General features: G+C 34.5%; 2 protein-coding genes across 3 annotated transcripts in view; both read right to left on the bottom strand.

The window, feature by feature from the left end:
* p120ctn (adherens junction protein p120) overlaps nucleotides 1–17,602 on the bottom strand; it is a 66,007-nt gene extending 48,405 nt beyond the window's left edge. For both annotated transcript variants that reach the window (XM_018461976.1, XM_018461968.1), the window contains exon 1: nucleotides 17,560–17,602. The gene's annotated coding sequence lies outside the window, so the exon portion shown is untranslated. The remainder of the gene's footprint in view (nucleotides 1–17,559) is intronic.
* Nucleotides 17,603–20,384: 2,782 nt separating this feature from the next.
* LOC108731485 (replication factor C subunit 4) lies at nucleotides 20,385–24,368 on the bottom strand. The gene is made up of 6 exons (XM_018461840.1): nucleotides 24,208–24,368; nucleotides 22,578–22,853; nucleotides 21,461–21,854; nucleotides 21,265–21,378; nucleotides 21,044–21,127; nucleotides 20,385–20,471 (listed from the first exon to the last, which is right to left on the bottom strand). Exons 1-6 carry the CDS (start codon nucleotides 24,321–24,323, stop codon nucleotides 20,385–20,387), a joined length of 1,071 nt encoding a protein of 356 aa, XP_018317342.1. The 5' UTR covers nucleotides 24,324–24,368.
* Between the last annotated feature and the right edge of the window lie 2,142 nt (nucleotides 24,369–26,510).

Genomic DNA, 26,510 nt, shown 5'->3' on the forward strand with positions numbered 1-26,510 from the left:
TTTCCGGTTACGAACGACGAGACAAACGGTGAAACTTCTGCATTCTGCGGTCGCGTCTGGAGTGCGTCGCGACGCACCCTGGAAACAAAAGCGTCATGGGGGTAGACGAGAGGACGCAAAGGGAACGGAGGACGATGAGAGACGTGCGTTCGCGCTTTCTTTTTGTCACAGGCAGGAAGCCATCGAAGATGAGAGCCATTTCCTGGCCCCTAAGAAGAATTCCGGTGATATATAGAATCCTTCGCCTTTTTTTCTCTTTCTTTCTCGCAGAGGCGCCCCGAAGACGCCGCTCGGAGGTGCCGGACGAGACGACCGTCCAGTAAAAACGGACGGATGGACGTTTTGTCGGTGAGATATTAGACGGGCGCCACGGGACAAAAGTGCTGAACGAGCACGGGAGAGACGAATGATCGTGCTTAATTAACGATTATCGTACGACTGTAATTCGTGCGTCGCGACCCGTTAAGATTCGCTCATTATCGAATTATCTTTAAAAACGTAAAAATATCTGAGTTATTCTAGTTACCTTTCATCACCCGATAAACGCGATTCGTAATTCATAATTATGCAAAATTATACGATATCGTATAGTATTCTCTTTACATTCCTTTTTCAGATTTAAGTACATTGAGAGAAAAATTCTTGATATTTGTGACTATGCATAGTAAAATGATAATGGTTAGAAGTCATAATTTTATAGAGATATTTTATGTTAGTTGTTGCTACTATAATGTTAATAATAATTATATTTGAAGATATTTATCAAAAATAATCTGTGACAGTTCTCGAAAATGTCTATAATTTTATTATTACAATTATATTTTTTAATATATACACTGAGAGAAAAATGTATGCTAAATTTTAATAAATAATTATCTGAATAGTACTAATATAATATTTATTTACGGAAAATAAATATTTGCTAAATAAATAAAAAATATATAATTATATATTTTATCGTACAATTATAGTCACAAATACCAAAAACTTTCTCTCAATATAACAATTTTAGATCACAATCGGATGTAATATCCTTCATCTTAATAATGTAATTAATAATGTAATTAATAATATAATCATCTTAATAATAATGTAATAATTATTCTAAAAATCATTATATCCAATTTATAATTATTTCATAATTATCTGGGATCACTTTATATAATTTTCAATTATTTAATAAATTTTCCGATACCTCTCTCTGCAAAATACCGGGGTTATTCACAAAAATTAATCCGTTTATCGTTAAGTACAGTGCACGATTTTGATGCATTTTTTCGCGGCCAATGTTTCGATTGTTGGGACGCCACGACGTCGACGGTGCAATTCTAGCGGAATGCATGTATTGCACAATAATGTTCGGCGAAGTAGGACGTTAAGAAGTTGTCCTGATCAAATATGCTTGCGTCGGTGAAAGCGCGGCACATCAGTGATGCGACTCGACATCGCGGCTCGATCGTGTCGTTAATCGCACGCATCGCGATTTTTTTACAACCGCGGTTCTTTCGGGATACGCCGTTATTTGCTGAATCGCGAGACTTGGCCGCGAGTCTGCTCCATTCTCGAAATTGAAGCGCCGAATATGTGGTGTTTTGCCATTTGCTCATCCATTTCGGGATTGGTAATTAATATAATCCCAATTATATATATTAATGACGATGAGAATATATCGATTTATTTGAGAATATTGCTGAAAATTTCCGACGATAAACGAATCGGTCATTTCAGAAACCCCATAAGTCTAAAAACCTAACTTTTGAAGAACTAAAAATATGTAAAAAATGTTTCATTACTTCATACTATGTGAGTGGAAGAAATCATTTTTAACACATATACCTATCTAATAAAGAAAATCAATTTTCATAATATTGACTTATGTTATTTCTGAGTAAATTCTGAAGTATTTTCGTATATATTACATACAATAGGATTTTTTAATTAGGAAATTCTGCAAATGTAATGATAGATTTGTAAAGATGATACAAAATATGTTGAACATTGAAAAAAATGTTTAGTATGAATAACTATTTATTATTTTGTTTTTATGTGATTAAAAAAAAACTTCCTTATTTTTCAATTTAAAAATTAACTAAATTTTAATTACAATACAATTTCAATTAGGTCTAAAAATTAGATTAGAATAACTAAATTTTAATTAGAACATTACAATTTTTAAATTAAAAAGTAAAAAAGGTTTTTATTAGCTACATATCAAAATAAATGATTATTCATACTAAACGTGTCTTTCAATGTAACCTAAAAAATATATTTAACTTTATCGTTAAAAAATATACATATAATTTATAAAAAAACAGTCAAACATCGAATTCTAATAAGTTAAAGTGATTTATTAATGAGTATAGTATAATGTAAGGAAAATATAAATCACATAATCATAAATCACTCTTTCTTTTGTGAACGATAATTTTATAGACCTGATATCTAGGACAGGAAGCTTGATTAATGTAGTTTTTGAAGGAAATTGTGCATCCACTATTCCTAATTCCGAATTCCCTCAATTTGGACAAAAATTAACTTATAAGGTTCCTGAAATAACCAATTCAAACAACCTAATAATAATAATTCGATAGTCAACTCCAAAATTAACTCGAAAATAATTGATTTCAGTTTTGTACCAAAAGCATTCAGTGGCGCGCCCGTTTCATTTTCGACGGACAGCAAATTGACCTCTCGCTTGAAATTATCTCGTTCATTTTCGGATCGAAGATCCTCGTAGATATCGACAAGACGTACCTACGTTTAAATTTGAAATCCTCCTCTAACACGATTCAAAATTAGTCAGAACGAATACGAGACGGCAGGAGACAGGGGAGGAGGTCGGGGAGCAGGGAGGAAGAAAGTGACATCCTGTCTCTTCAGGTCCCCCTGATAAATTCATTCGGGTCAGTCGGGAGTCGACTCGAGCCTGCTACCACTCCGTAACTATACGATTGAATCAGCATTAATGGGCGAACAGGGGGGAAAGAGGGGAGGAAGGGTGGATCCTGCAATCTTGGGCTAAATTTCAGCGACGCAGCTCAGGTATTTCCGATTACGCGCTACTTGAGAATTCCGCTTGATTGCCCTAATCGGCCTTGATCGGCCGCGCGTCGATTTCCTGTTCGCCGCGCCCGTTTTTCCTGTCCCCTGCATCGCATCCTGTCGCGGCCAGTTTCTCGCGTCTGTCAAACGTTTAATGATATTTAAACACTCGACCTAAAACGTATAAACTTAGAGTCTATGGCACATACAAAAACGTAGGGAAGACCAGGGCTTATTAGCACAGTTTTCACAATTTCGGCATTAGACTTTTTAAACAATTCATTAATTATTGTACTTAAAATATATTAATATAATATAATAGAGAGAATCTTTCTCTATACTGTTAAATCTGTAGTGTCAAATTTAACCTAATGTGAGTCGCCACTGCTCTTACTAAAAATATATCGTTGTTTTTACTAAAATGATAGTTAAATTTGATACTATTTCAAATTGACACCGTATAGTGTCAAATATAAACCAATATTTTAGTATAAAATAACGATATGATTAAGTAGGAGCAGTGGCGACTCACATTAAGTTAAATTTGACATTATAGATTTAACAGTGTACATTTTCATTCCAAGAGTGATTCTGCACACTGTATAGTTTCTTTGCATTAGGTGAAATACGAACATGATGTAGCTAACTTGCTCCGATAGATGGGTTAATTTGATACACGATATCACGATATAACCTGCTTCTATAATGAACTCTATATTAAATTAATGAAAACGTAATAGAATAGATAGTATAAAATAGATAGTATAAAATATATACTTCTTAGTAAAAATTGTATCTTTTAAAATTATTTTGTAATAATCAAATAACGAAATGTTGTACAGAAAAACAAATATAAAGTATTTTAATTTTGGATATAAACAAATATAAAGTATTTTAATTTTGGATTTAATTTTGGATATAACGTTTTGTCAAAATTAAGTTAATTGCAACTAAATGTACAGCAAGTCAACCTAACCTTTCCTTAAATATGAGCCAATGTATTCCATCCTTACATGTCTGATTTTAATTACTTTATTATAACAAATTACTGTTATTACTCAAAATAACATGTCATAGTAACATTTTTCTTTTAATTAATAATACATCACTTACAAGGGAAGTTTCACAACTGTTCGGAACCGATTTGATTCTCCATGAAATATAATGTTGCTAAACACGAAAATCTAAGAGAAGACACGTATTTTTTTATACGTGCGATAACTCATGTTTAAGGGATAAAACACCCCTTTGAAAAAAAAACGATATTTCTATTTCGAGCCGAATACCGTCGAAAGTATAAAAGATGGAAAAAATTTTTTAAACAAAAGTTGTACGGTTTCAAGAATACTTCAATGTTGTGAAGAGAAAAAAACATTTTTTTAATTTTTTTGTTAACAATTGTTAAACAAAAAACTTAAAAAAATGTTTTTTTCTCTTCACAACATTGAAGTATTCTTGAAACCGTACAACTTTTGTTTAAAAAAATTTTTTTAATCGAATTATATTCGATCGCCATTATGCGCAAAACACTTTTATTCTTACATCATAGTTGGAACAACTGTGCGTTATCGTGGTTAATGCTCGTTTCGGGTCCGTTGCGTTATCGTTCGCCATTAACTTATGAGCACACACGCAATTGGGCGCAATGTCGGCGGTACCGGTATATCAAAATACGCCGCTGCAAAACGCACCCCTTATTGCGCAAACCCCCCACCCTCCCTTGCGATTTCACAAATAATTTAGATTGTGTAAATGCGCATTTAAATTTCAGATTAATTATTTGTAATTCACACATGTATAATTGTTGCGCGCGCGGCGGGGCTTCGATAGATTTACCGCGCGATTTTATCGTACTTATAGATGAGCGCAATTATATATACCGTAATTATGCTGCACGCCCGATGTTATTTTACATATATTATTATAATTCGAGCGGGATTTATTTAATTATACGCGAAACGCATTCCTTCGTAAAACTGCATGTGCATTCACATCACTCTCGCTATTTTCTCGTACGGACTTTCCGACTCTTTTTCCTCTCCTCGACCTCGCTCGCTCCCTTTATTTATTCCAGTGGAATTCCGGTTGAATTATAGATTCGGTCATTGCCATCGGAGAAACGGCAGCGCGTTGGGGATTGCGTTTAGCGCGCGATCGAGACCTAATCGCGTGAATGATTGAAGATACTCGCGTGGAGGGACGTGGAGCGGCACGGAGGCTGCATGGAGCCCTTCTTTCGCAGGACAGCACTCCGGACTCTTTACGCCGAAGTAGCTCTCCTTTATTATTAATATTAAACGCACCATTGGACCGCAGGAATGACGGAAATGAACTCGGAGAATTCCGAGAATCTTGGCGTTTATCACGCCAGATTAACGAAGCCTTGTTTCAAATTTAACTGTTGTTATTATTTTAGTTGTTAAAACTGGCTCTTTAATCGCTGCACGTAAATTTAATCAGGTTACTATATTGATTTTCATTACGAAAATGTTTGACTATATGCGGTTTTACTGTTCGGCGAACTATTATTTAATAATAGAAAAATGTTAGTAGATATTAATATTTTACTTAATACCTTTAAAAAACGAGATTGAATTATTTGTAATATTAATGGAAAAATGAAAAGTAAAATATAAAAAATGGATAGTATGCTATAGATAGCCGAGAGTAACATAATATTCTAGAAGTGATTTTCAGGAGCGACTAATTACGTTAGTTAACAATTAGATAAGAATTAAGTTTTTATTCTAATTATTTTATTTTTTAAAAAGTCTGGGAACAAGTAATACATATTAATATTTTTATATTACATATTTTCAATGCATGCGTAGATACAATTATATATCCGTATTATTCGGATATCAATATTTTATCTATTATTAAATTAATTTTTATTTTAATGATTTTTTATTTTTTAACTTTAATAAAAATACTTTCAAAAAATTGTATTAATAAAAAAGTATTTATTAATATTGATTTTTTTCTGTTAATATAATTAATAATTTTCACTTTAAAATATTTTATCATTAAAATTAAAAAAGCAGGAATCATTAAAATAAAAAAATTAATTTCACACGATAGACAAAATATCATTAATATCTGAATATGTTGAAAATACCTATTGATATGTAATATATTAATATATTAATATATGTTACTTATTCCCATACTTTTTTTATTTTACAAACAATACACGCGTTCTTGTATTACATAAAAAGATTCAATTGTATCGAAAATGTCAAGCGCAAGAACAAATAATCTGAACTAGTCTGAAGACGTGTTTGTCTAAAAGCTTGGTGCTAGCAAACCGTGGCGCAACGTAAGATTAGCGTAACGTCACACGTCTATCCCGAGCTCGTACGCGTTAATTGGTAAAGTTAACAATAACGTTAAGTTATCCATTATCCGGTGGGGTAACGAAGCTGAACGGCGGCGTGTCGCGTCGCTTGTTGCTTAATCTACCGAATTGCGCGTATAATTTTTGCGATATGCGCAAGACACGGATGGAAGATAAGTTCTCGCAACGTAAACGCGAAAACGTCACGTCACCGATCGTCCCTTCTGAGAAATTGGTGCGCGATGTACTTTAACGTTCGCCGGCAAACTATTCCCACTGCGAGATATAAATGATAACCGATACTATCAGCCCCTCCCACGGCGATGGTATTTTTATTGAGTTGTGTGCGATAAAATAGTTCGCTAAAACTGTTGCACTTTTCCCGTTATATTCTCATCGTGTCTTAAAAAAAAAAATCTATATCAATATATACAACTTATTTTATATTGCACAATCATGTCAATGACATTCGTTATTACATTAACTTTTTTTATTTTAATGATCGTTTTTGTAGCTTTAATAAAAAAATGCTTTCAAAAACACGTGGAAACTACTAATTATATTTAATAATAAAAAATGATTCAGAACTATTATCTAATAATAATAGAAGTAGAACCATTAAATATTAGTACTGTTAAATAATAATAATATAGTTATTCAATAATAAAAAAATATTAATATGTGTTAATATTTTTGTGCACATAAATTATGAGTTACATATTTTTTAATTAAAATTTTTTTCAACGCGAGGATGTAACAGAAACGAGTAATAAATAAAATTTTTTAGATTTATCAGTAAACATATTATACGACTAGAATTGCTTCCCCGATTCGTTCTCTTCTACTTCCAACAAAAAAATTTTATAATAGAAGAGACTTTTCGAGAACGCTACCTGCTTTTATTCGTTTAGATAGGATTAACGCGCATTAATTAACGTAACCGCGATTAATATTCCTCTCATTTCAAGCGTTGACATTTCGGATAAAGTGCACAGCGTGTTTTGAATAAAAATCAGCATAATTCAGAGGGATTAGTGTAGCCGAGTGCAGCGACAATCGCCAGTGTAGCATGTGACACTGACAGCGCTATTTCCGCGGTTAACAATCGTCGCGGTCGTCGGCATCCTAGTCATTATGACGTTAAATATGTCGGTTCAATAAAGTCAGTTGCAGGAGAGAGAACGCGCGGAACATTGAATGTCACTCCAACCATTAGACAGACTTTTCACGACTACATCCCGAAGAAGCTATGGAGCAAAAGAAAATCGTATTGCGGGCCAATAGGAAACGTTTTACCGCAAAAAATGTGTCACAATCGTATTTCCTGTACATTTTCGTTTCAAGAAATAATTTCGTTTTTATGTATTATAAATTATATAGTTATTTGTTCATATCTTTATATTTATTTATAAATTGTGTCTATATAATTTATAATAAATATAATTTATTATTTATATAAATACTCTATATAGGATAATGTTCACGTTATTATTTTAAATTATGCATATATATTATAAATTAATAAATAATTTATATAAATATTCTGTACAGGAATTATTATTTTAAATTAATTAGTTAATCGGTTAAATTACTTAATTAGACTATTAAATTAATAATTAAGTAACTTTCGTGTAACATATATAACGTAAATGTATAATTGTTTCATTTGTTTCACATTTCACAGTTATTCCATATGCTACACAAGTAAATATAATTATTAACATACATTTCATTTATGTAAATTTCATTTATGTTAAGACATCATTTATATTTCTATTATATTATATTTATTTGCGTAAATAACGTGACAGAACTGCGATGCGAATCAAGCAAACAAATTAATTACGTTAATGGAATGCGACTATCAAAGATTTTATATATTAAAATGAGGAAGAAGTTCTTGCCCGGAGAAGCGGAAAAGAAACGTCACGTTATTCTATTAATTAAAAAAAAAAAAAAAAGAAATACCGTCTCTCGTACAAGAAATTCGGGCGAACCTTCGATCGCCGGGAGTAACATAATACTCTAAGAGTGATTCTTAGGAGCGACTAATTACCAATAACGTTAATTAGCAATTAGGCGAGAAGGATGCGCACGGATTACTCGGGCTTTTTACGCGGGTCCGCAATTCCGAATTGCGTCCCGCGAGAGAGACGTAATTCGATCTGAGGAGGGCCGAGATGCCGCTCGCATCCGACGTTTACAGGCTTTATTTTCCGGCACGGAGCGACGTGGTGTCTTCGTCCCTCTTCGTTGGCACGGTATTCTCGACGGAGCAGTAAGTCACGACGGGGCCGGGAGTGCGTCGTCGTCCACTCCAAAATTACGCGGACGCGATATTGAGTTGATATCTCGAGTACACACAGGGGCGAGAGAGGCGGGGTTGACATTGTCTCGCGAATGATGAACAGTAGGTGGTCGTGGAGTTGCTGCGAGTCGGGGAAAAGTCGGGGAAATTGAAAGCGATCCGGGCCGAAGGGAAGCTGCGGTGAGTTTCCACTTTGATGATTGGCAGCAACACGATAGTAGATCGGCGATATAATTACTGATGTCTGAACATTATCGAGCCCTTGGACCTCTAGTGTCATCAATCAAACGCGCGAGTAGAATTGTAAATTGAAGAAAGTAATTAATTTTTTAAGAGAGTATTGAAAATATGGAACTTTTTTTTTAAACAGAGTAATGAAACATGAGATGTAATAGATACAAGAATTAAAAATTAGGAGAGAAAATAATATGAAAAATGTAGCATGATATTGGATTACTAGCGCGCGCATATTATCCATTTGCATTTTATATTTTACTTCTTATTTTGGAAAATATTACACGCGAAAACATTGCGATATACTGGGTGTTTCTTAAATACTGTCCAATATTATAAAAAGGAATGTTAGGACAAGTAGGATTTAAAAAGTGCGGTATTTTATTGTTAGATATATTAAAGAAGCAATGATAACTCAATTTTTTAAGTTAAAAAAATACAAATTATTTTTAATTCCTATGTATCAAAATGTAAATCAATCCATTGTGGTTGAATTATTTAGTTTCAAAATAAACAACGTCTATGATGTACGCATTAGAGCTGATAATTTAGACCGGATAATGAGATACCCGGATACCCGATCACTACTCCAGATGCGCGGGTAATATCCAGGTAGTTGGGTACCCGAACCGTATTTATACCTGGATACCCGGAGACCGTATATTATCCGGATACATATATTCGTATTCGTTGACATATTCGTATTACCCATATGTTTTTTATTAGTATAATGATGTATTCTGCGTTTTTTGTATTATATAAAGTACAAATAAATAAGTAGAAACAATTTTGGCTGGATCTTGGTGCCTAATAATATTTTATATATGTATAATATTTCTAAATACAATTTTTAGACTTAAATTGCATGTCGCTCACTATTGGATTTGAAATAATCATAAACTGAAACTAAGAATTAGAAACATCGCAAATAGCATCGTTATTAAAAATTAATGACCAATTTAATTTGCAATACTTCTAGTTTCAGTTAATGATCGCGTTTCAAGTCCGATAATATGCGGCGCGCAATTTTAAAAAATTGTATTTAGAAACATATTACATTACATATATAAAATATTATTAGGCACCAAGAAAATCATCTAAAGTCTTCCTCCACTTATTTGTTTGTATATAGTACATTAATTTCTTCACACGATTTACAGCGCTATTAGAAAAGGTAGATGTAAATAAAATTAGATTGAAAGCTCCGGGGGATGTATAATTTTAATAATAAATCACGAAATTTGTTAATGTTAAATGAACATTAGGGTAATTCCGGTATTTAGTAAATACTACGTCGCAGAAGTAATAATTAATCACAGAAGGTATAATTAATTTATTAAAAATTAAAATAGAATATGAAAGTAATACGTATTATTTCGGTTAAATATATGACCAAAGAGAACACAAGATTGACAATCGTTATATCAATTGTAGTTGTTTACTACCGGATGTTTTCTCACTGGTTAATAAACAATTATTCACAAAGTATCAATCTTTTGTTCTGTTCGCATATTTTAATCGTGAACCGAAATATTTCGTTTTACTTTCATAATTTTAGTTTTTGCTAATTATACCGCTCCGTATTATGCACTTACTAAATAACAAACTAAATTTGAGAGTCAAACTTATTAATACATTTTTTAATTATTATATGTTTATATAAACTTTTCTTCATAAATTTTCTTAAATTTTTTAAAATATATTAAAATATTAAATAAATAATAAAATAAAACTGATGAACTAAATTGTTACAAATTACGGGACGGGAGAATGGTCGACGCCACGAAATAATTGAACTTAACTTGCAAAATATGACTGACTTGATTTATTGTTAGATGCTTAGAAAAAGTGATACAGACAACACGCCATATTGACGAGAGTGTATATGAAAACATAGAAAGGAAGGAGTAGAATAAAGTCAATACCGGCAGCGCCATCGGCAATCGATTATCGATCTAGGATTATCTAGTTATATTGTGGATCGACTCATTGCTCCAACATAAATTTTATCTAATTGTATTATTTTAATTAAATTAACGATATACTAAATAGGAGCAATGGTGACCTTTAGAAATGAATGAAATAATTTAAATTGGATATAATTTGACATATAACTTAACAGTGTTGATACGCAGTAATTTATAGTAACAATGAAAAATTGAAAATATATTCACTTCTTCATTACATTATATCTAAGAATCGATCGAACGTTTTAACTTAATTTTAAACCATCTCTAATAATTTAGTTATTCTACTATAACGATAAAATTTTATTATTCAACATATTATTTTTGTACTTGAAATATTCGATCGATTCTTATATATGTAATTAAGAAGTAAATATATTTGTCACTATATAAATTTTTGTGCACCAAATACTATATTTTTTATTCTTGTTTGTTCTTACAAACATTCCTTTTTATAGTTTTAATTAAGAATTTTAATGTTTTTTTATTTAGTATTTCAATATTTTAAAAGTTAATTTTTAAAATCATTTTTTATGAAGAAAAGTTTATATAAATATATGATTTCAAAGGCTTTGTTTTAGGATATTAAACATTCTATAAAATTTTACATTATCGTTTTTTCTTAATAGCTTCTAAATGAACAGGTTTTTTTAAAGCTCGGAGCAACAAATAGGCAGGATATTACCTTCATTTTTTTATCTGCAGTCACCGTTTTGTAAAAATCAGTGGCGTGAAAACGTGGTTTAGGTAGTACTATGCCGCCCCGAACGCCAATGGATCAATTGAATCAAATCCTTTGGGAAGTAAAAAATGAAGGTAATATCCTGCCTTTGAAACGAAGCCTTGAGATCATTTGTTCAGAAAAACTTTTCTTTATAAAATGACCTCAACTAAAATATTCGACAACACTTAAGAAGCGGCTATACTGTCACTCGAATTACTTTTTGTCATCATTTTTTTGACAAGTCACTAGAAAGTCATCGTCCAAAATGGTCACTATAGTGACCTTTTCTTCCTGAGCTGACATAAAATTTGTAAAACATAAGCGTTTTATTCATATTTTAGCTGCCCCGTATAATGATAACAATTGCTCTGCACTGTTGTTCACTAATGGCCTTAATTACTCTGAAATTTTGCTAAAAAATATTAAGGTAAATGTACCAGTTGGTGGACATGACCCAATTATTAGACAAAATGACAAAAGTTTTAAATATTAATCTTTTAATATTTAATGATATATGTGACTAAATAAATTCGTTATTAATTTTTTATAAACAATGAGTTCATTTAAAGTCGCGTACATATCATTAAAAGATTAATATTTAATAGTTTTGTCATTTCGTCCAGTAAATAGGTCATGTCCACCGGTACATTTATTTTACTTTTAGTTACCATTTTAATGCTTGAAAAGTTACTTTTTGTCACTTTTTCTGACAAAAGCAGCCATTATTTCACTTTTTTGGTGTAATGACTGGATGGCAGTGCTGTGTACTCGGAAAGAATGGTTTTGCTGAAGTATCTAAAAATTTAGCTTGATACAAATCTGAAAACAATTTCATTGAACATTAAAAAATTATGTAGGACGCTCAAACTGGTTGCTAGAATGTCAAAACCTTTTGCAACAAAGATTCCTACGTAATTATTTTTATGGTCCAACAAAATTATTTTCAAATCTGTATCTTATAGCTAGATTTTTAGATACTTCAGCGAAACCGTTCTTCCTTTCGTGTAAATAAATGAAATTTCGAGTTGCGAGAAGAGGGAAAATTCGCTGATTCTGAAAATCGGGAAAACTTCACGCGGCTCTTATATCTGAGTTATAACATTTTAGTAAACAGGATTGAAACAAGATTTACATAGCATGTTTCAAATATTCCAAGAAATCTATTTGTTGGATTTCTCTCGGGTCTTGCAGTGACCTTTCGGCGAATTTTTGATCTGTGTGCCGGCGGATTTTCAAATCCGAAAAGAGGATCTCAAATCCCGTACGGCCGCACAACGTGGCGACGTCAGCGACGGCGGTGGTGGCGGTGGTGGCTCGCTCTAATTTTCTATTTCCGGCTTGTACTACTCTCGGCGCGACCGCGGCTTAATTAGAAGCACGAAAAGTGGAAAGCAGTCTAGAGGGAAAGAAACAGGGGTAGAAAAGGGAGAAATGGGAATTCCTTACGCGCGCGAGCTTCGCTCTCTTCCCGAGATAAAAGATACTAACTTCCGAGCTTTATCGCGGCGCGCCTAGCCTGGACTTGCTCTCGAGGATAAATACGCCTTGGCTTCGTTATCGATCCCCCACGACGACGCACTGGTTGATAACGCGGAAGACGAACTTCGTTTTCTGTGGATTCTTACGAGTGTCGTTTCCGTCGTCGCGACTCTTCTTGCAAGACAAGTACTGAGCGTATTGCGCGACCGAAAGAAACGTGGCTGCTACATTGACGTCAGTTGAATTTAATTATAAGAGGATATTATATACGTGTATAACTGAATTAAATGTAATTAATGAATTCGCAAATCGCGATTCTTTTATTACATATATCGTATAAATGATTTGTATAAATCGATTGTCATTTGATGATTTTAACTGATCGCGGTTAAAGTTGATATATAAAACACGAAGCTATACAATTCGAAATTTTTTAGGGATCACTCATGATTTTAGAAATCGTTATTCTGTATTTTAACTTCGTACCTTAAGAGTCAATCTAATCAGTAAATGTGACTGACTTGATACCTGAGACACTACCTTGTCTCCTGAACATAAAACATTTCGATAAAGAGAAACTTCAAAAACACGTTTCTTTATAGCCTATGTATTTTATGACCCTCGAATTTCGAATCGAATTGTATGCCAAATGATATGCTCAACTTAAATTTTTGCTAAAATTAATGTTCCATTCTACAGCATCGTTTCCTCGATTCGAAATTCGGGGATCACAAAATGGGCTAAATTTGAGTTTATTCTTTCCTTTTCTTATGCTTGTATTAATTATTTAATTTTATTTTATAATTTCTGTCGTAAAATAGGGCAAATTAATAAATCACTAGTCTTTTTACTTCATCTCGAAAACGTTAATATGCTTATTTAAAATAAAATTCATTCAAAATATATTCATTCAAAATATTCTAAAATATATAATAGCTTCTTTTATCTATTTTACAAGTCCTATTTTTTATTGATCTTTTTTAATTTTGGATAAAAACATAATCATATTACAACAAGAATAATCATGAAGAATCAAACGAGCAAACACAGGAGGAAAATTGATAACATTTTATGTTATCAATTTTTGTGTAAATTAAGAAAATTTGTTTTGTGTAAATTAATAACATTTCGAATTTAGTCATCTTTATTGTATATGTTTATTATATTTATTAACTGTTAAGTCTTTTGTTAATTACACTGAGAAAAATATCCAGATTAAACCAACAAAGGGGTCCAACAATGACATTTTGGCAAGACCAAAGACCAGAATTTCATGTTATGACAATCAGAAATTCTGTTTGGTTTCAACAAAGTGTCGTTCTTGTTGGGCTCTTTGGCCCGTTTAATCAGACCATTTTTTTCAGTATAGTGACGCACGAATATATCATCCTCATACAGGATTATGCCGCGAGGGGAATTGTTACAGACATAATTGTTACAAATATAATTTATATTTTCAGTCAAAAGTAGAAATTCTATAACAAAATCTGGCTACGAACGTTTCATTGGCCCGTTTTTGTCAATTTTAGTACCTAAGCTAGAATTAGTAAGATAATATCAGTTAAAACGAGATAGCATACATAAAAGGAAACTATATATATATAGTGTTCCAAACTTCACGTGATACTCGTTAATAGCAGATTCCTGAGACCATTTCGAGACGAAAATACTAATACCAAAACGTCGAAGCTACAGTACTTTTCAAATAAGAAAGTTAGCCAATTAAAGTCAATTACCAATTAACTATTCGAAATTCGCGCGCTCAAGCATGTACAATGTAAAGATGATTAGAAGAAAGAATAGAATAAAATTGATACTTGAAAACATCTTCACTATTGTGCAATGTGCCATGCCTGAGCACGCCAATTTTTAACAGTTCAATTAACTAACTAAACTCTCGATATTTTGGTATTAGGATCTGTCTCGAAATTTCAAGAATCTACTATTAACGGATGTCACGCAAAGTCTGAGACACCCAGTGTCTTACCCTTCTTCTTATTCTTGGTTTGATAAAAGTGCTCGTGGTCAGACTCTGTTATATCCTACAAGACAATATTCCTTATAGAATATTAAAATTCCTTATATGAATATTAAAAGGATAAATAAAAAATATTCATAAAACGTCATTTTAGGAATATTATGTGCTTATAGGTCTCTAATAAAAAATATAACTTATTCGGTCTTTCGTAGACGACAGTCGATTATTCCGTGCCGATATCACCAGCGTAGATCTAATTCGAGAATGATAACGCCAGGAGTTCAAAGACCTGCCTCCTTGCCTCGCGAGTCGATCGGGGACGATGAATAGCTTCATTAGTATAACATAATTATAATTAACCGGATTGCCCACCGCGATTGGTCGAACCCGCTTAAACGGATAATGCAAATTATGTCCAAATCTCACGATAATCATTCACGGGGTAACACACGGTATACCGAGATCGCGTGAAAATCCACGTGAATAATCAATCGGCGAGTACGACTATTTTCGAAACGCTCGTACGTTCTAGTTTCGTTTTATAACTGAAAAGGGGATTCGGGGCGACCGATTGCAAGTAAAATGCTGTGTATGTATGAGAGAGAAAGAAAAGAAAAAAAGGGCGTATATGTGGCACGAAAGTGTACTATGAACTCCAGATTTAATGTTGCACGATAGATCTCTATTTAACTTGGGAGAACTTAAAGGCCAAAGCTCGGGAGTGATCGAAGCATTTAGAGACCTGAATATCTGCAAAATCGAAGATGGAAAAGGGATACGAAACGGATGTAAGATTTTAAACATGCAAGAATTCGAGGGGATTCAAGTTTAAGAAACGAGAGGATTCTACTCTATATAACATTTAAGGATGTCCTAAAGAAAATTCAACGATTCAGAAATATTATAAGTTTAAATAAAGCGAAAGAGGATTAGAGAGAGTAAGCCGAGTAAGTTCTTAGTGCTAACAGATATTATATATAATTGAAAATCACAAAGTTAACAAACGTTTCGATCTTTACTGCAGTCATCTTCAGTGTTATAACAAAAGAAATTAAACCTGTAATTATATATAATAAGCAATATCTAACCCTCTTTCATTTTATTAGATTTTCAGTCTTATGAGTCTATAAAGTCTCTTTGTAATTATAATTTTAATTGTAATTTTAATAGGGATAAAAGAATTTTTACATTTTTCTCTCACGACGAATTCTAATAAAATTTTGTAAATTAAATAAATCAAATAAGTAAAGAAACACTAAATACGGTCGAGACTAGATCTTGATTTAGTAATAGGACTAATAATATTTTTTATGTGAATGTTTAAATTCATTTCCCAGTTCTTCAAACTGCATATCAAACACAGCCGATCTTGAAAATGCAGTCCTAAATTAAAGCTATGAATAATAATATCATAAATTAAATCGTCAATTTAATTTGTTAATTAAAATTTAATGATAAAATTTAAGATATTTAAGTAATCCAAAGATACTAGAATTTAAATTTTCATATTAAATGTATACGATGATATATTTTCCTCCTTGTTAAGTCAAAGTTTCTTCAAAGTGTATCAAAATCCAATCAAATTAAAAACCAGGCAAAGTTAAAGGCTGGATAAAAGTTCCATTTGCATTCTCGAAGTTTGATCCTTGAAGGTGGCTCTTCATTATTAAACGGAAAGCGGCGAGTTCCGCGTTGCTCGATAAATTGAGGAGAGACCGGCCGCGCTAAGAGCTCCACGCGGCGGCTGCAGGTTCAAAGAGAATACGCGAACAGGACACTCGGTATGTATCCCGTGAGTCTCTCGAGAGATCTGGAATCCAAACGTATGGCCAATCGCGCCAGCCTTCGGAATTACTATTAGGTACTCCTCGACGCGAATCTTATGTATATATTACGAATATGCGTAAGATATACTACGTATATCTTGCGTATATTAGTAGTACATACATGGTGCATCTTACGTATATTGGTATATCCTAAGTCCGATCTACATAGCACGCAGAATGAAGGTCGCAAGTCGCAAGACTGGAAATTAACCTAACGTTTATTTCAATTATAATAGGTTGCAGGACGCAGGAAGTTGTGGGTGAACTTCAACTTTCGCGTCCTGCGACCTATTATAATCTAAAATACGTTTCATTTGCGATCTGCATCCCTTGTTCTGCGTGCTGCGTATGATCTGACTTTATTTTGATTTATTTATTATGAGTATAAAAGGTGAGTGGCGCCAGCAAGACTGCTATTCTGAGTCTACCTGAGAATATATGCTAGTACAAAAAATTATTGTTATAAGCATGATGATAATATAACAACTACATGGTGGACTTTGATAGGAAAAAGAATAAGCGCATGTTAGAATACTCTATCATGTACTATAATCAATTTATGTATATTAACAGTATATACGCGGAAGATTCGTTGCGATGTACGTATATACTACTAATATACGTGGGATGTACTCTCGAGCTAACTCTGTCTCTCCCAAGTTACCTTTTCTACGACTCGCTACTCCGCTCGCGACGTATCCCGTCACATTCCACGTATCAGCCGTGACACCCGTTACTGCCGCAGGTAACGCGATCCGCCTCGTGACTGCCGTCGTTGTTGTCGAGTGATCCTGCAAGCCTGCCGGTACCATCCACGCCTTTGTCCACAGCCGGAGCGCGTTATCACGTATAGGACGGGGACGGGTGAGTCGAGACGATTTGATCGAAGAAAGGAACGCGTGAATTTTTCAAATTCTTTCGGGAAAATCTTCTGATCCTCTCGGTCTAACGAAGCGACCAGCACGAGGTCCTGTCAAGCCACGCGCTTCCTCAGGACCTCGATGCGCACATGGAGGCGCGCCGGCTGTACCGTTTCGAGTCCTTTTCCCCGGTTAACGGACGATCCTACGAACGTATTGAAATTCCACCGAATCAGAGAGACCGGGCGAAGTCGACGGCACCTTGACTCGTCGTCGAGATTAATGCGTATCTCCTGTCCTTTTTTCGCAGAGACGGAACGACGGGCGGAGGACCGTCGGGATCGCGCAGGATGCGACAGGATGCACCGCCGCGCCGAGGCATGCACCGCAACTAGCCGCCCGCTTCGCCGGTAGGATCTCCCTTCAGGGCGCCGAACATCTCTCGCGGGAAGCTGCGGCACGCAGAACGTCTTCCTCTTCTGCCTCCTTCGTTTAGCGTCCTTGCGACGGGAACATATTGCGATCTTCCTCCAAGTGTCCTTCGCTCGCGTTTAATATCTCTTCTTAACGTATCTCTGCGAGATCCCGGAGTGAAATGGACCTCCGTTAAAGGGACGGTAGACCTCAAAGAGCGATGCACCTTCGTGGACGACGAGACCGAGAGACGTTTCGAGGCGAGTCGAGGAACGTCAGGAAGTGTCACGAGGATCAACAGAAATCGGCCTTCTACTTGCTGGTCCTGTTCGCCGAGGAACGCGGTCAGCACGCCTTTCTCGCGGTGCTCCGCTCTCGCGAGTAGTTCTCTCTCTTTCTCTCTCTCTCTCTCTTTCTCTCTTACTCTTTCTCCCTCGGTGCCTCTCTCTCTTTCTCTCCTTTCTCTCCGGAAGTCACGACCTCTACGCCAGCGGGTGAGAGAAAGAGAGGGAGAGATATCGCTGAGGAGAGAAAACGACGTGTGTGACTCCGTAAAACGTCGTTACTCCAAAACGACGTAGTGAAGGACGATGCTGCAGCGGCGGCGGCGGCGTCGTCGTCGTTCACGCCCCCGTTTCCTTCCCGTCCGTTCCCCTTTCTTTCGACGACGCGCGACACCGACCACGGGGACGCCGTTCTCACGGGGGAGAGGAGGCGTCGGCGGCGACCTTCCACCACTCGCGGAACAACAATGGTCCACCCGCGTTTATCGGGAACGTGGAGACGTGGCTCCGTCGGTGTCGCGGAACGAGGCTGGACAGCCGCTCTAGAGGCACAGAGGACGGCGACGGAGGGGAGGTGGGGGGAGGGGAGAGAGAGAGGGGGGAGAGAGAGGGCGGAGAGCAGGAGCGAGAGAGCGTTAGAGCCGTTTTCTTTCGGAGCGAAAAAGGGAATCCCGAACTGTACTCGCGCGACAAGGAACCCACGAAAATGACGCACGTGCGGCTCAACCCGGCCACCGGCTGCCGAAACACGAAAATACGCGCGTTGTCCTTCTTCCTTTTTACCCTTTTCACGAAACGACACGTCCCCCGAAGAGAGCGAGCGGCGACGGCGGCGGTCTCGCGGCTCTCGCCTCCTTCCTCGCCAACGCCTACACGATACACATTGCACGCAGCAGCAACGACGCCCCTACACGCCGAGCGTCAGTGGTGCTCAGCGAACGGCGCCGGCGCCGAGACGCTGAGAGCCCCGTTCCCACCGACGCCGGGATGAGTTTTCTTCATGTAATTGAGGATGCTTCTTTTTGCGCGCGTTCGGAATTTTTTTTAGAGTTTATTATAATTTGTATTCGACGCTTTAATCGTTCGCGACGACGCTTCGTTTTTTGAAGTCTGGAAAATTAAATCCGAAGCGAAGTTTAGGGATATTTTAGATGCGGGTTTGCGAGATTGGTCAGCATCAAGCACCTAGATTTTCTAGTAAATGTGGCGCTACTGTGTCTAGTTAATTTTTAGAGACATATATACATCCCTAGATAGAGAATATACTAGACGTGCTAGTTATATTTTGTCTTGGTTAGTTTTATTCCCTAGCTAGTTATGAACTTTAGGGCTCAACAGAAAGACCTCTGTCGGAAACGAATTTTTTTTTATACTGAAATTATACTGAGAAACTCGCAATATAATTGTGATATTCGTAATCAAAGTCGTCCGTAAGTCTTTCTAGAACAATTTGGAAAAAAAAATCGTTCTGATATCTACACTATAGTGCAGTTGAGGTGTAGATAATTTTATTTACTACACGTTTTAAAAATTAATTGCAAAATCTGTGTACTCTGTACGAACTTTCGTTGCTTTATAAAACATAAGGCAGAAGAAGTCTCACGACAAAATATTTCTAAGATACAAAATTTGATAAAATATGTATTTGCACCACAAATAAGGTGTAGATAAGTTGATCCATCACTGCCAATCCTTAAAAGGTTACAGTTATTTTCCTTAGAATTTCCAATTGTAAAATATTAAAAAAAATTTTGTTAGCACATTTTAACAATCTTAACTATTCTTTACATTGATGTAAAGATTATAAAAGGCCAATAAATCATAAAATAACGTGAACAATTCTATGAAAATATATAAAATCTTTATAGTATTTACATAACGTAAACCTACGAATATAAATATATAACATAAAGGAAAATTAATTTTTCTTATCATTTACAAGCCATCAAGATAGTAGAAAACACATTTAACAGTTGTATATATTCATCGCTTCCTTCTGTTAATCTGTAATCACATTCCTAAAAAGAAAAATTTTTTTTATTTACACTGCGGTTTATGTGTATGAATGGCTCAACTTCTATCCAGAATTTTTAAATTTTCCAATAGATGACGGACTGCCGAATTTCTCATAACAGTAGAGTTCCTTCTATACTATAGTTATAGAATAACGGCGAACATGGAAGAAGTTAAATGTGCAAGCTTAAGCAGAGCTATGTCATCAAGTTTTCGATTAAAGAAGTGATTAATCCTTCAGAAATTTTATGGCGTTTGCAAGCTCAATTCGTTGGCAATACGCTTTTCAAATCTCAAATTGTATAAGTGATGTATAAAAGTCAGGAATATCTAAGAGGAGATCAGCAATCTTCGCTGAACAGTTCTAACGCCAGTCAAAGAATTTATTCTGTAAGTATAGTATTACAGCCAAAATGATGGGAGAAATATCAGCATATGAAGACAGAAAAAAGAAACCTAAATTGAAACTAAATAACACGTACAGTTCTGCCATTATTGAAATTCCGGACAGAAGTTGAATCACCCTTGTATTATTCTTTTTATATATGTATACACATTTGTATAAAAAGTCACTTACGCCGAGCACGTGGCCAATCGTCTCCTTTTGTTTGTCAGTTAATTCATCCGAGAAAATAATTCTCTCGTTTAATTGTTCAATTACCTAAAATGTAACATAAATAAAATTAAACAAAATTGACTTAATCAATATGCATAAAATTTATTACTTTTCTACTATCATTATATATATTTAACAATTTTTTTATATCTAAAATTACGAAAAAATAATTAAGACAGTACCTTTGCTCCTGGATATCCTTCCATTAGAAAATTTTCAAGTAACTTTTGGACATTATTGTAATTCCCCTTTTTACAAGCCTCCCACAATATATTAATTTGTTCATCGGGAATTAGCTAAGGTAATAAATACACAATTCAAAACTACTCAATCTTGTCATATAAAAAATTTCTGTTTTTTACAGGAATATATATTTACCCCGATAACGTCGAGCGCATCGTCTGCGGTAATCTCATAATCTTTTCCCTTCAATCGCGTGATCGATTGTAAACACATGACAGCCTGTCTTAAATCACCACCTGATGCTTCAACGATTTTTTCTAAAACGCTTTTATCAGCCTTTAGATTTTCCTCATTGCAAATGTACTCGAGCCTGGAAATGCTCTTCTCATCGCTCAGCGGCTTAAATCGAAATTTCGTACAGCGCGACGCTATCGGTTTGATTATTCGCGACAAGTAATTGCACACCAAACAAAAGCGCGTACTGTGTGACTCTTTCTCCATAATTCGACGAAGGGCTGTTTGTGCAGCATCAGTCATACTGTCTGCCTCGTCTAATATGATAATCTTGAATGGCGGACATTTTTTCCCACTGTAAATATAAAAAAATTAATGTTATTCTTGTATTTTATTATTCTATTTTTATAAATTTTAATTAAATATGAATTATATTATGCCTCAGCTTCGCACTTTTGATCATAAACTGCAGTACAGCGCGCAAGATGTTCAAAAGAGATGATCAACTCTCAAATATTCGCGTCAGATTAATTTGATATTCGTCAATAATAAAATAATTTCGTCAATAATAAAAAATATTAAAAATTTACAATGTAATTAAACAAAGGTCACATCAAAACGGATGTTGGTGCTTAATGATATTTTTTGTGTAACAATCTTACAATTTCTAGTTTAAGTAAACGCGTCGATTAATCACTAATTATTTTTTCCGCGACTTACAGGAATATTTGAAAATTGAAGTTGTTTGCTCAAATGTCTCAGAAGTTCACTAATCTTACAGTTCTTTCTGCAATTATGAGCATTTTTTTTGTTTTGTTGCTAATAAGAGATACTAAAACACTTCATTAATTCTCCTTGATAACAACAAAGTGCCTTTTTCTGAACAATCTTTTGCACTGAAATTCTGTAGTCATCAGACCTTTTACTGGTTCATCATTGGCATTAATCATTTAAGCAAATAATTTTTTATGTTATTACTTAATAAAGTACACAATTCATTACTGTGACAGTTTTTACACAAATGGATTTACAAAAAACCACAGTGGCTTTAGATTAAGAAAAGTTTGCTTAAACTTACCCTGGTCCGTTAGGATTAGCTCTGCGCAACGCAAAGGATTTGATCTTTTCTCTTACAACCTGAATACCTCTGTCATCAGAAGCATTCAGTTCCAGTATCCTGTCTTTGTACATACTACCAAACATCTGTCTTGCGGCTGCGTGGATGATGCTAGTCTTGCCTGTACCCGGTGGCCCATAAAACAGCATATTGGGAAAATCTCCGTGTTCCATTGCCTGCCGTATTACGTTTACCACCTCTGTTTGTTCCACAACATCGTCGACATTTTTCGGTCGGCTTTGAACAAAATATGAATAAAATGAAAAACATCTATCCTCAAGCCTAATTCTTTTTACTTTCTTGCATTAAAGGAAAAATAATCATAATTTCCAGATAAAAATAATTATGAAAAGATTAAAGAAGAAGTTTAACTTTCTGGAGCTGAAGTCAAAATCTATAACACAGTTATTGATGCTAGGTTTGTGAAACCAACAGCCTTGGGCAAAAATATTAGGCATCTTATTAACCATTTAAAATTTTAGCTAAAAAATTGATTTACAACATTGCTGTGAATTATACACACACTTTGTTTTAAGAACTTTTTAAACTTGTATATATTGCTGGTAATCAATACGTGACAATGTATATAAAGAATTTCAAATAAATGAAAAAATATAAGTGCCTAATATTTTTGGATGAGATTATACTTAATATATATTAACTAAAATGCACTAATTAATTTCAAGGAAATTATATAATTCATATAACAAAAATTTGTGTGAATGTTAAGTTTACTTTAATAACAATATTTCAATTCAAATTTTTGTAACAAAGAATATCATTGAATGAGTCTAATAGATCTATCATCAACTTCGGAGGGATATAATTGAGTCCACAGACATCTAGGAACATTCAGAAGACATAGGAACATTCTCGGGATGTCTTTAGGACGTTCCTTGGAAGTCTATAGGTTTGTTTGCGTCGCATGCTCCAACATGTTCCAATACGCTCCTACCATAGCTCTTACTTACTCCAACGCACTTGATACAGTGAGTAGGAGCTATGGTAGTAGCATGTTGGAGCTTGCAACGCGAACAAACCTCATGTTATATGGGATAGGGTCTATTCAGACAAACTTGCGTAGTTGTGTAATCACATACAAAGAAAATTATCCAATGGCATTTCTATCATAAGGATACATGTAAAACACAATTGGATAATTTTCTTTATGTATATACTTACGCAGTTGTGCAAATTTATCTGAATAGGCCTATGAACGCATCCAGATCCATCACCAGTTCCGAAGATTAATAGCAACACTGGGATTCTGTAACTTTTAACGTCAATAATTATCAACGTGTTGATATTGTTATATTATCGTTGCGCAGATATTATATATATGGTTAAAAAACTGTGCAATGATGTATAACAATATCGACACTGTCGTCAAGAGTTAAGCAGTAAGCTAATTAGTCAATTACAATAGAGACTATAATATAAACAGTGGCAAATCCAACATGATCTCTTTACTGTTTACGTCTTACTGCTCAAGTTTTTTCTGTGTGCCCATGGTCCTTACAGAATCTCAGTGAGTAATGTCTCTTTCTGCGTGAAAGGTCGAGAGGTTAATCTTGCCTTAGCGCGCACTCACTATTTTTCCACCCATGGCATCAGGTCCTTCTTGTCGTCCTTGGCCTGAGAAGTCGACGGTTTCTTCACCTCCGCTGCCGGAGCACCTAGTTTTCCGGTTTTCAGGAAAGCGTGCATCTCTTTTCTAATTATAACTGCGCACCGGCTTTCTGCGAGCTCTTTCCCGCCTATTCACCGCCATCTAGCTTTAAATTAAACATGAGAAGTTTCCATGTTAATTTAAAGCTAGATGGCGGTGAATAGGCGGGAAAGAGCTCGTAGAAAGCCGGTGCGCAGTTGTAGTTCCAATGGAAACAGCCAAACAGCTAATCTATAAAGGTGCATTCACATGCAAGCGTCAAGCGTCAAGCAGCGAAAGCAGCAACCAATCAACGAGGCGATTTTTACAGTGGCATAAAAAATATTTTTTTGGACTTCTGCACGCTAGACGCGCAAACATTTGCCGCGCGGCAAAATGTGACGCGGTAGCCAATAAGCTTACAACTCCTGATATGTTCATTGGTTACCGCGATTGCGGTAATCTTTTCCGCGTCCAGTTTTTTTTTTAAACATTACCGTTCAAAGTTAAATAATTGACAAACTAATATCAATTGTGCAATATATTACAAATGTCTGGACCTTAATCGGGTCACTCTCAATGCAAATAGTAAGCGGTAGCGCGCTCGACTGCTCGTCTTATACATCGACAATGATTCTATATCATTTTGTTTATTTAATCCCCGCAATTGCTTTTTTTCTTTCTAATATAAATCATTCAAGAAATTAAACTTTTTCTGATTGTAGGACATGTTACAATACGTGTTACATACAAACAGTATGAGTGAACAATTAAATTGATTTAAATTAATAAGAGATTGATATCGGAGATGGTTCACATAAAACGACAAATGGGCAAACAAACAAAATGACACAGAATCCCTGCCAGAATCATATCTAAACATTATCCAATCTCTTTCCCCCTCTTAACATTGTCCTTTGTCACCTTTCCTATTATCTTTCCTATTTCCTTGTTTTCTTTTTGTCATAACGTCGCTTGACATCGTTGAGTTTAAATGTTACATCCATTTGTATCACGGCTTATTTTTATTAAATATAACTTTTTCATTAAATATAACTTTGTTAATTGTGTGATCCTATCGTCGTCTACTTTACATCATTGAGACAATATGAGGTATATATGTTTTATTTAATTTGCATTTTAATTTAATTTACTATAAATGTACATCGATAATTTAATCTATAACGCTAAATGTTAATGTATTATTTATTATTGAGACTATAGAATTGCGAAAAGTGAGATGTGATCTCTTTTGATAGTTTTACATATGGATCGCATTTTATGAATACAACTAATTTTTCACTGGACAATATAATTTGACCGAATTTTCTGATAATGTATGTAAGAGTGTTTGTTATTTTATGGGTATTGAAAATGACCCGATCGGTGTCGAAATGTTTGTATATATACGTTTATTAAAGATCTTACATTACAATTGGCTCGTTGCCCTTCTTTTATTTATTGACTTACGAATTAAACCTGCAGTTTTCTATACAAATATTATCTATCGATAATCTATCTATATTATATGAAACATTTATTTATTATTTCGTCAATTACCTTTATAACAAGTAGCTGATCAGAAATTATTTTCTCAGGGGAGCACCATACAATTTGATTCCAATACGTAGCTGGATGAGTAAACATTACACAAAGTTGACAAGGAACAGAACAAAATGCAATGCTTGTAATGAAGAATTTAATATAATATATATATATGAATCAGTTAGCTACTTTACATAAGCGCACTCGATAGAGGCATCCAGACAAATTAGAAGAAAAAGAGAAGAATGAAATGAAATTCTCTTGGGACTATTTTGTCGCAAAATGTAAAAGAAAAGCAACATGCAATCGATGCAAAGGAATAATTACATACAACTCAACAACAGAATTAATGAGCCATTTAAAAAGAACTCACAAGTAAGCATTCTTCATTTAAACTAACAATTAATATACGTACTAAAAAATATATATATGATTTCAATAAAATAATCAACATTAGCTAAAGATAATATAATGCAGACGCGAAAATTCGTTTATCTAAAAATGTATCAAACAAGAGTATCGGCAAATATGATATGAAAAAGTATCTATTCGTATTATATATACATACATATTCATTGTTTTATTGAGCACAAAGCACATCCCGGAATTTAAATTTAATATTACCATAAAGAACTAGCCATATTCGACCATTCTATTTTTCTCAAGAATAACCTGATTTAAAATATTTGATTCTACTTGGT

Source organism: Mycetomoellerius zeteki, unplaced genomic scaffold, assembly GCF_001594055.1.
Source record: "Mycetomoellerius zeteki isolate Tzet28-1 unplaced genomic scaffold, Tzet1.0 scaffold101, whole genome shotgun sequence".
Taxonomy (NCBI): Eukaryota; Metazoa; Arthropoda; class Insecta; order Hymenoptera; family Formicidae; genus Mycetomoellerius; species Mycetomoellerius zeteki.

Bases quoted from the DNA above. Each gene is read 5' to 3' on its own strand.
- LOC108731485 (XM_018461840.1), bottom strand. From the start codon at position 24,323: ATGCACGCTTTCCTGAAAACCGGAAAACTAGGTGCTCCGGCAGCGGAG. The intron at 22,854-24,207 runs GTGAGTGCGCGC...TTTTGTTCAAAG, and splicing joins ATGCCATGGGTGGAAAAATA to CCGACCGAAAAATGTCGACG. The intron at 21,128-21,264 runs GTACTGTCTTAA...GTTACATTTTAG, and splicing joins AAGGATATCCAGGAGCAAAG to GTAATTGAACAATTAAACGA.